Here is an 11,516-nt window from a genome sequence, read left to right as displayed (position 1 = left end):
TCATAGATGAGGAAACTGAGGCTCAAAAAGGCTGAGTAATTTACGCAAGTTTGCCAGTTTGAGGGAGTAGAGTCTGTGCTCCACAAAGCCCTTCTCCTTATCGGGAATTGACAGCGGGCACTGGGCACGACCAAGACAGTCGATCTGTGTCTTTCCCGGGGGTGCAGGCCAGAGCAGGGCCACCAGGCTGGTGCATGGTGCATCCACTCCAGACCGGCCACTGTGAGCTTCCTACTGGGCCAAGCCTCCCTGGAGGCCTGGCTAAGCTACTGCAGGGGCCAGCGCAGAGGCACTCTCTCTGTGGTGGTGGGTCTGGGGTGGACTAAGTCCTTCAGGTGAAACATTAAATAACTAGTCATTTGCCCCCTGCAGCCTCAAGTCAACCCACTACAGAGAAGCACCCAACCCTGGCCATAAGCAGTTTTACCTCATCTTTTCAATGGAAACATCCCTGGCTTCTACTCACTAGATGCCAGTAATCCTTCATGCCCACTTCTGACAACCAAACACATTTCCAGACATTGTAAAATGTTCCCTGGGAGGAAAGACAAAAGGAAACAAACATTTACTTCCACTCTGTGCACTCTATTCACCAACCAGGCAAAAGGATAGTTGAGCCATTTTTTTACCTCTAGATCTGCACTGTCCAGACCACAAAGCCACACATGGTTACTGAGCAACTGAAATGTGACTGAGGAACTGAATTTTAAAATTTATTTAATTTCAACCAATTTAAATTAAAAAAAAAAAACAAAAAAACAGAAGCAGTGTAAAGTATGTTTACTTGTTAAACATAGTGTTTATCTTTTTAGGATTCTATTTAATTTTTAACTGTTTAGAATTCAGCATCTGAATTGAAAAGTGCTGTCCATGTAAAATTCACCCCTGACCCCCTGATTTCAAAGACTTAGTACAAAAAAGAAATGTAAAATATTTTTCATTGGTAATTTGGAAGGATTGATTACGTATTAAAATGACAATAATAGTAGGTTAAATAAAATATAATAAAATCAGTCTTACCTACAACTTTTCTAACATGACTCTGAAACTTTTTAAGTTCCATACACGGCGAAATTCTATTTCTATTAAACAGTGCAGCTCTGAAGGTTTTCAAGAATGGGTGGGCGCTTTTGCCCTCCCTCCAACCCCCAGGAGACATCTGAACATGTCTGGAGATCTCTTTGGTTGTAACATTTGGGGGATGAAATCCTACTGGGATCTAATGGGTAGAGGCTAGGGATGCTGCTAAATATCCCCCCCCAAGAGAGAAATATCCGTTCCCAAATGTCACTCGTGCCAAGGCTGAGAAACTCTGCCCTAGAGCATGAATTTCTTGAAAGGAAGGCCAGGAAGTCAGAGAGACCCAAAGAGCTAGTTGGAAGTCAGCTGAGCAAAGAAATTAAAGCTGTTATCATACCTAGTTTTCATGGTTTGACTATGGCTATTGGTATTATTATCCCCGCTTCCCCAGATGAAGAGAATGAAGCCCAGAGAAGAGAAATAACTTGCTCAGGATCACCAGGCCAGAAAGTGGCAGAGCTGAGTTGAGCTCAGCCTCGGCTCACATCAGATGCCAGCCTGTCCCTGTTGCACGATGTGGTCCCGCCGTTCTCTGAGTTGCTGCCAATAGGAAAAGAGGGTGCTTGTGCTTACAGTCTAGCATCGCCATCACTCAAAACTAGGCAGTTATAATTTACGTCAGCCATTATTGCTACCAGGGGATGAGCGTTAACAAAACACCCTTTGAAAGGGACAGCCTGCTCAAAGAGAAACACTCGCAGGTACCTCACCCATCCAACGAGGCTGAGGAATGCGTGGAAATAAATGAAATACAGTGAAATAAACCTGCCAGAGGAGGAACATTCAGACGCCTCAGAAGGCAAGAGGTAAGAACAAATGTGCCTGCTATGGGATCGGCTCTGTTTAAAGAAAATATTATCAGACTGCTTGACTAGAATAGAGCCCAGAGAACAATGGCCCAGCAGAAATGGAGCTGCTCACACACGCCAGAGAAGCACTGTTTCTCAATAAACTGGGTGTGAGCACAGTTGTGATTGTGACTTTCCCTCACTGTCACCATGCATCCATCTGCAACTCCCATTTTTTGGGGGGTAAGAGGTCAGCTGGTGGCCTGATAGTGTGGGGTAGAGGACTAGCATTTGTTGAAGGTCTACTATGTGCTGCTACTGAACAGGGCACTCTCCGGGTCACCTAATGTCATATTTTTTTTCCCTTGACAATTTGAGAGTAAATTGGTGGTACGATGCACTATCAACTCTGAGTACCTAATGTGCCCTTTAATATGACTCTGAAGTTAGTGTGACAATTAGTTGTGCGGGTGACATAAGGCTATGCGACTTGCTTCAGGTCATATAACTAGTGACTAAGTCACTTAGGGAGTGACTAAGATGACATTCCTGAGGTGTTGGTAATGATACATGGGCTATGGGGGTCAATGGCAGGGATAAAACTTGGCGGTAGTGAATACTGTTGGGGCTCCACCCAGATCTTCTCTACCAGGCAGATGCACCTAATCCCCAGATGCTGGCTGCTAACAGATCACAGATACCCCTTTCCCTGCAGAGAAGCCATCGGGCAAAGGGGAATCACCTCCCCAGGAAGGTATGCACCCCCATGGCAGCCCACAGCCAGTGACTGATGGACACAATGGCACAAATGCTGGCCCCTGGCCTCAAGGTGGGATCAACTCTGCGATACAATCCCTACTCCAGATGGGGCACCCCCACACCCCCCTTTCCACATCCACTATCTTGTTTTGTCTCAGAATACAACTCCAAAAGACTCCGCATGTGCAGAGTATATAAGCAAATGGTAAGAGATAGGTATTATTCTCACTTAACAGGTAAGAGACACAGAAGTCATCACATTTAAAGGACTTGTCCAGGACAAATGATAGACCTGGGATGATAGCCAGATCTACTCATTTCCTAAGCACAGATACTCTGGGTCAACTTTCCCCTCAACCTTAGACCATGGCTCAGTTGTAGTTTGCTCTGGGAAGCACTCCTTTAGTGCATTTGTTTGTTTATTTTGTACTCCACACACCTCTCCTTTGTAGTTTTTTGACTACACAAATGGCTCTTTCCCCTCCCAGAAAGGCACAGGAACATGTCTTCTTTGGATAATCATTGCATCCCTCAGTGCTTAGAACAGTGCCTGGCACATGATAGGTACGTTGTAAGCATTAGTAGAATGGATGAATGGATGAGCGGATAGATGGATGGAGGGAGGGATGGGTGAGTGAACGGATGGGTGGGTGGATGGATGAATGGATGGATGGGTGGGTGGGTACGTGGGTGGATGGATGGATGGATGGATGGATGGATGGATGGATGGGTAAGCGGATGAATGGGCGGGGTGGAGGGACTGCCAGTTCCTCTATGGTGCACCTGGCCTGGAGGACCTGCTGAACGTGGGTCACTCTCGCTCCCCTCCCACCCGCCCAGGGCTCTGGTGATCACCTGTGGTGAGGAGGCAGAGTGGAGTCCCCGGGGTCACCTGGGCGCTGCCCATTGGTGCTGACCACAAGGAAGCCAGTCCCCAGGCAGCATGCAGAAGAGAAGGAGAGAAAGAAACACACATGAAAACGTGTGGTATGGCGAACAGAACTGCAGTTCCTGTGGCTCTGAAGAGCTCACACTAAACAGCAAAAGAACATCACGATCTAACAAAACAGGGCCTGAAATAGATTTCTAAAAATGACACAAGAATAAGAATCACCATTTATCAAGCACCCACGACATGCCAGGTACTCTGCCAGGTACCTCACGTACAATGTTTCTAAGACAAGAACCCAGAAAGGTCAGTATTATTAAAAATGAACCCATCATCTTTTCACTCGAATGTCTTCTTTACAAATTTTCCTTTCTTTCTTAGTAAGTGGTGCCAGCACCCATGTAGCTGCTCAGTCTAGAAACTTGGAGTCACTCTTCACTCCTCTTTTTCCCGACCCCTCGTTTCTGATCGCTCAGCATGCCTTATCGATTTTACCCCAGAAAACTCATGAAGCTTCTCCCTTCTCTCCCATTTTATTTCCATTTAGCTCAAACCACCCTCACGGTTCCCTTGGATGACTGAGGCAGCCCCCTGGTCTTCCGGCTTCTGGTCTTGCTCCCCTTCCACCCACTCCCCACCCCTTGGTGAAATGTGTTAGTGGCCCCATTGTTGTTTTCAAGGTAAACTTCAAACCACTTTACCCAGCTCGCTGGCCGTCAGTGATGAACCCTCTGCCTGCCCCTTCATCCTCTCTCCACCCCGCTACCGCACTCTGTGTTCTGCCCCGAGCACGGGAAACTCCTTCCCATCATCAACATTTTCCCTCCTACCTTGTCTGTAGGCTTTATCTAGGCTTGTCACTTTGTGTGGAACATGCCCCTTTCCTGCCTCTTCACCTGGCCAACAACTGCTCATTCTTCAGGTGTCAGCGTAGCACTCTTTCTCTCTAGGGATTCTTCAGTGTCTCACATGTATGGGGACAGACCCCCCCTCTTCTCTCTTCCCCTAACACCTTAGCTTCCCTTCTCATGACAGTAACCTCACTGGATTATAAGTGTCTGCCTTTCCCTCAATTTTATAATCTCCTGGAAGGCAGTCACTGTGTCTCATTTACCAGTGCCCTGCTGTGGCCTTGCACGTTGTAGGCACTCAGTGAATAGCTGTTGAATAAATGAATGGACAAATGAAGAAATGATGAGTTAGAGAACTGATATAATTTGCTCAAGGTCACAGAACTAATAACCGTCAGTGGCAGGATTCTAACTCTGGTTTGCCTGACTAAAGTTCCTGCCCTTTTGAACCCACCACTTGCCTCTTTAAGGAAAACGACACAAAAGACAGAAAGGTGTCCTATGCTGGTCAAAGGCTGCTTGTTTCTCTAGTGATTCATCAGCAAAACTACATAAAGTTCTTATGCAAAACAGAGACCCAGTAGGGCATTCTAGACCAACTGGTAAACAGGAAATACATAATTACAAGAATTCACACAACTGGCCAGCTTGACCAAGAGCCATGAAATGCTGTAAAGTTTAACCACCACTAAACATTGGCAGACAGTAATCATAATACTGTTATGTGAGGAACGTTGCCATTTACAAAGTACATTCTCAGAGAGAGGTCTGCAAACTATAACTCATGGGTCAATCCTGGCCTCCCACTGATTATTTTTGTGTGTGTGTGCGGCTATGAGCTAAGAATGGTTTTTACATTTTTAAATGGTTGGGAAAAAAATAAAGAGTAATATTTTGTGATACTGAAAGTTATATGAAATTTAAATTTCGGTGTCTATAAATAAATTTTATTGGAACACGGTCATGCTCATTTTACATGCATTATCTGTGGATGCTTTTGTGTTATAATGACAGAATTGAGTCGTTCTGAAAGAGATTATATTACCTGCAAACCTGAGAAGTATTTACTATCTAGCCCTTTATAGAAAAGTTTGCAACCTTGTTCTAAATGGCTATGGTTATTAATTTTCCCTGAAACTTCAGAGGTAGGCAGGACAAGAACTGTTGGCCTTGCATGTCAGAAAAAGAAACAGAAGGCTTGAGAGAAGAGATGACTCATATGTTCCCACCTGGCCCGTTTCAGCGGCATCCTACCTGTTCTCCCATGCTCCAGCCTTGTCCTTGCCTTAGAACTCTTTCTCTGATTCATTTTCCAAGCTGTAACTAGGGTGGCCTTGCCAAAGGCAGTGTGTTTAAGCACCTCCAAGGGCTCCTACCGTCTCAGGACAATGTTCATCTAATATGCTATGGGGCTCCATGGAGCCCTTGGTGTCCTGGTATCCTGGACCTGAGTGCTACTTTAGCATCACCTCTGGTTACTCCTAGTTTCCTTTGGTTACACTGGCATTCTAGCCATTGTCCCATTCCAGTCCAGTAGCATCCTCTCTTGCATCCAGTGATTTGCACATGCTACTTCCTCAGCTCAGAAGATCTCCCTGCCTTACTCTCCAACCTCGTTCAATATAATTGTCACTCTTCTTTCAAAACTTGTCTCAATGACCACATACCTGAAAATACACATCCAAATTGATTTACGTTTCCCTTCTCTGATTTCTCATGGCATCCTGAATTTACCTTCATCATAGCCCTCATCATATTTATTGATATAATTTATCTGTTTGTTGCTCTCCCACTGGCTACTACTTGTTGAGTGCTTACTATAAGCCAGGTATTGCATTAAGCACTTTATATATTCACTAGTTCATTAAATTCTTATATGAGCCCCCTGAGGTAACTGGTGTTATTGTCATTTTATAGTTGGGGAAACAGAGACAAAAAGCAGTTAAGTACCTTTTCCAGCCTAGAATCAAAGAGTCTCTAAATCCAAAGATGGAGTTCTTAATGTCTAGGGGACGAGGGGAAACAGATCAATACTAAGTTGAGCTCAATAAATGTTTATTGAAAACGAAATGAATAAATGAAATTCTGATTTAGTATTTTTCACTTACTAGCTGTGCCACTTGGAAAATTACATCCATTCCTGAATTTCGATTTCTCTACCTGTCAAATGGGGGTAATAATAAGTATCTCACGAAGTTCTTTTAAGGATTAAATGAAAAACAGTTAAAGCCATAATTCAGTTTGCAGTCCCTGCAAAGCCTCCCCGCCCTATAATCTAGGGCTAGAACTCTGTTTAGCAAGAATGCTCAGCTATGAGGGGTATGAACAGAGACGAAGCTGGCCAGGTACTGGGATAGGGAGAGGTTTTCATAATGGCTGGAGAAGCAGAAAAGAAGCGATAGATCATAAGTCTCATGGGACTCAAAGGGAAGTAGAAATAGGAAAAGGTCTCATATACATCGTGCTAAAGATGACTAGTGTTTACAGGTGCCTGGGCCATCTCTTCTTGGAAAAATCTGAGTCTCATCAAGGCCAGGTAAGTGGAAGTGACCTAAGTCATTTCCATGTGAGGCATTTAAGATCCAGGTTACCACTTCCATACTTCTTCCCCTGCGATGAGGTCCTGTGAGGCCATATCTATTCTAGATGGCATAACAACAACAACAATAACAACAACAACAACAACAACAACAACACAATAACAACAACAACAAATTTTGTGGTATTAAGCTATTGATATTTGGATATTAATTTGTTGTTGCAGCAAAGCCTATCCTAATCTGACTAATCCAGTGAGAGAAAAGGTAAAGGTCTTTTGCTGTCTCATCTAACACCCGGTCCTCCCATCATATGGCTTTTTAAATGTAGGATTCATGACCCCTCTCTCTTCACAGTTTCCAATATCTGTTCACATGTATATATATCATCCATTAATAAAAACATTAAGACCATGCAAAGATAAAGGATGTCAGAATGCTGAATACCTCAGACTTCCTTTCTGATTGTTTTCTCTTTCTAAAGTAGTGAATGGTAAATGCAAAGAGATGCTGATGGGCGAAAGCTGGCACTGGAGTACATAACTTTGAAGACGGACTAATTTCTTGGCTTATTAAGTTCAATACGTTATGGAAGTAAAGACAGCTGAGGGCTCCTTGAGGTTTCTGCTTCAGATCCCAGGACTTAGCTTATTCGAGATGGGATTATTCTTGGTTTATTGAAGATAAACCAAGAACCCGTCACACCCTAAAGATTCTATTTTCAACTATTACTGGAAAAGAGGCAAAGAAGGAATTAGAAAATATAAGACAAGGGACCTTGACAATGGCCCATAGACTCTTACCCAGTCTATGATATTGACAAGATTCAAAATGGTGCTGTGGACATGGCATGAGCTTTGGAGCTAGATCTGAGCTAAAATTCTGAGGGAATTATTTAACCTTTATTTATTTAACCCTTTTGAGCCTATACTGTTTCATTTTTTGAGTAAGGATAATAATGACGACCACAATATATTTAGTGCCTACTATGTGTCAGGCTTTACTTCTATCTTCACACTGTAAACTCGTGTCGACACACATAGTCCTGTGACTGGCGCACAATAGGTGGTTAATTTTTGCTAACGCTTTTGTATCCCTAACTTTAATACAACATTGACAATCCATCAATGAAAGCTCAAATAGAGCTTCACTTTCTCTATTTATAACCCTTGTCTCCAGCATACTCAAATTTTTCTACTTCCTTGACCCCTGATTTTAAAAGACCTCTTATTCCCTTTGTATGATGCAGCTGCTTTGGAACAACAGATTTGAGCTAAAGTCAGCTCAAGTTTCTTAGGTCTTGAGTAGATAATCCTCACTTCCAGTTTGCAGGGATGAATAGAGATTCCCCAGGGACGCACTTGAAGGACAAGAGTTGATCTTGGCTTTTGTTTTCCTGGTCTCTATCACACCAGCTTTGTCTTCCTGAGTGGGGTGTGGAGAAGGTGTGTATGTGTATGTTTGTCTTGGGGTGGGGGGTTGCGGTTTGAGCAAAGCTACAGAGTGGGGGTGGTAGGGGAAGGACAGAAAGTGACATGAGAGAGGTACCAGCTATTGTAACAAGAAAAATATTAAAGAAGAGGTTGGAATATTTAAAGGTCATCTTTAGTTTATTTTATGGTATACTTATGATTCTCTTCCTCCATTTTGTCACAAAACCTTCAGGAAAATCCATATTATTCCACTGGCATTTTAGGATCTAGAAGGTATTAGGTGAGAGCAAAGGGGATCATGGGTCGAGGAGATCTTGTTACACTTAAGCAATTCAGAGAAACCCAAGCATGGGAAATTTGTTTCATTGGGCTTCGCTAGGTAGAAATAGCACTACCCTACCTGACCCCGCTAAACACACACTCTGGGCTTTCCCCTTTAAGGTCCGGCAAGATTTCTAAGGATTGAACAACAACCAAGAGTTTACCAATACACTGTCTTACAATAGTCTTGCCTCTTGCAAGTGGTCCTTCGTCATGGCCTCTTCTCCAGCTGCTATGGCAAGATCTGGGCATCTTATTGTCCTGGGTCCCTCTCTTGAAATTGCTGGGCCGATGAGAGCTGAGGCCAGCATCATTCCTGTCCTCTCTCAGTTTCTAAACTCTGAACCTAGCCTGAGTGTATCTGATTAATGTCCGATTTGTAGACTTGTGTGAGGAGACGTAACTAGAACTGAGGTGTTAGCTTTCTTCCTTAGATAACAGCAGAGAGAGGACATGTGTGTTTAGACCTGGGTCTCCAGGTTTCACATCAGAGAAGGTCAGAAAGAGAGAAAGAAGCTCAAGTTGTTTATCATCTATTATGTTCTTGACCTTTCACGTGCTTTATCTCAAATAATCAGGAGAAAAAACTAATGATCTCAGGCTTAAAAGTGAAGTGATAGACTCAGAGGTTGTGACTTGTCTAAAGTCAAACAGTTACGTTTTCGAGATGGGGTTTTAATCCAAGTGTCTCTGATTCCCCATTATTCCATGCAGCCTCCCAAGGAAGTTTTATATAACAGAACTTGCCATACAGCATTAGGTCAAAATGGGAAGAAAGGGCAAGCAGTGAATATTTCCTATCTGATAGCAGACAATTCTATATCTCACTTGGCTTCTCACACCATCTGTGGCATGTGATTCTTGTGGATAAGGAAGCCATGAGCACATAACTCCCCTTCTCGGCCCCAGTCTTAGCATCTGCAGAGCGAGGGGACCTCACTGGAGAAGGGCTATTTACTGTCCCTGCCAGTCCCTGCAGGGGTGAAAATCCATTATGGAGAGAGGAGAGAAAATGCTGGATGAAATGCTCTACCTCAGGCTTAGCCATTATAAAAAGAAACCACATTTACAAAAGACCATCACCCACGCCTCCTGCCTGTTGCTGCTGGGGTAATGGTTTCAGTCCATCACGACCATCAGGCAGCATGAAACTACTGGTGACGCTGGCCCCTTATCTCATGCTTCATTATTCTGGAGTTCAGCTTTCAGCACCTACTCTGAGGGATCGTTTTAATGGGATCGTTAGGGAGTGTTTACTAGATTAAAACTGTGGCTGTCTTCTGCAAAGTAACTCTGCAAATGGCTTTATGGGTTTCCGAATTTATTTTGTCTCAATGACTCGGCTCAGTTTGCAAATCAAATCAAAGCTGATTTTTCTAACTGCCACTTGGGCACACCCAGCGGGAGTCTGCAGAGCCAGCTGTGTTCCCCTGACGGCTGGCACCAGAGATAGAAGTGCTGCTGCTTGCTGGAGGCCAGAGAGGTTCCAAAGGGAAGACAGCAGACAAGTAAGTCGGAAGCAGCAGTTTATTTTCTGCAAGGAGGAAGGGCAGACGGGACTTTTGTGGCCTCAAAGACTGAGTGGCAGAAATGATAAGGAGCCAATTTGGACTCATATATTGAGTCTCCCTCTAATGGAAGTGTCCAATAGTGGAGTGGTGAGGTCCCTGTCACAGCAGGTACTCAAGCAGAGCCTAGCTGGCCTTTTTGTTACTGGAGAAAAGTTCGGACTTTTAGGGAAAAAAAAGTTCTTATTTTCCAAGATAACGGACAAGAAAAGTTCAGACAAGTAGCTTATATTTGAAAAAAATGAAACCATGGAAGAATGACATGTTAGTCGTCTACCCATCTATCCATTGACTGACTGATTAATCAATTGATTCATTAATTCATTTATCTACTTGTTCATTCAATGTATTTTATTGAGCACCAATGTATGCTAGGATCTGGGGAGACGACAGTGTTCAAAACAGGCAAAATCTTTTCATTTACTTCACTTCGAGTCTAGCTGGGAGATAGACATTAAACATGCAGGCAAATACATATATATAATTGCAAGTTATGATGAATGCTATAAAAAAAATATAGGGTATAATGAAAGAGGGCCATATTGGGGATATATATTAGATTGGAGGTCAGGATGGTCTTTATGAGGAGACAGGGTTTAGGCCACAGTCTGAAAGATGTATATCTCTTAAGCAGATGCAGATGGTGGCCAGATAATTTCAGGCAGAGGGGTAAGATGAGCAAAGATCCTGAGGTCGGAAGGAGCTTGATGTGTTTTGAAGAACTGAAAGACCAGTGTGCTGGAGTGTAGTGAATGAGAGGATAGAGACTGGATGAAGCTGGAGGGTAGGAAGTGGCCAGATCATGTGAGCAAGTCTGGTGGAAGCAGGGCCTGTGGGTCAGAGAAAACAGTGAAGTGAATGAATGGCGTATGGAGGTAGGCAGGGGAAAGAATTAGACAGACCGGAGAATCTAGAGGGACTTGCATGGAACTGGACATCAGTTTCTGGTGAGCCTCTAGACAAGAAACCATTTTCCCCTTGGCCCGCTCCATCCTAGCCAGAGGGCATGAACTGAGTTACTTGGCTGCCTCCTTTAGCAGCTACAGCTCGGAGCATCTTCCACCAGGCGGGATGCTCATCTGTCATGGGGAGGTTGTTTTATCTTTCGCTTAAGCTTCAGCACCTTGAAAGTCTAAGTATCCCACCCCAAATTTTCACGTCATTCATTTTCCCAAAGGTCACTTTTGAGCATGTTCAGCTTCCATCTTCAACCTGGTTCCAGAATTGAGCCCATACTTCCTTTATCTTTCAAATGTAAACATTATTTAATGGGTTTAAGGATACCTCCCT

General features: G+C 43.7%; 1 protein-coding gene across 1 annotated transcript in view; it reads right to left on the bottom strand.

The window, feature by feature from the left end:
* The window catches only part of LOC105306715 (receptor-type tyrosine-protein phosphatase T-like), a gene marked incomplete at its 3' end in the record, with an annotated part of 597,375 nt that overhangs the window by 23,106 nt on the left and 562,753 nt on the right, over positions 1–11,516 (bottom strand). Inside the window, exon 15 of the mRNA XM_011381898.1 lies at positions 3,483–3,539. Within this exon, the coding sequence (XP_011380200.1) occupies positions 3,483–3,539 (57 nt within the window). The remainder of the gene's footprint in view (positions 1–3,482; positions 3,540–11,516) is intronic.

The sequence above is a fragment of the Pteropus vampyrus genome, unplaced genomic scaffold (assembly GCF_000151845.1).
Source record: "Pteropus vampyrus isolate Shadow unplaced genomic scaffold, Pvam_2.0 Scaffold455, whole genome shotgun sequence".
Taxonomy (NCBI): domain Eukaryota; kingdom Metazoa; phylum Chordata; class Mammalia; order Chiroptera; family Pteropodidae; genus Pteropus; species Pteropus vampyrus.
The sequence above is the reverse complement of the archived record's forward strand: the minus strand, read 5'-3'. Positions and strand labels throughout refer to the sequence as shown.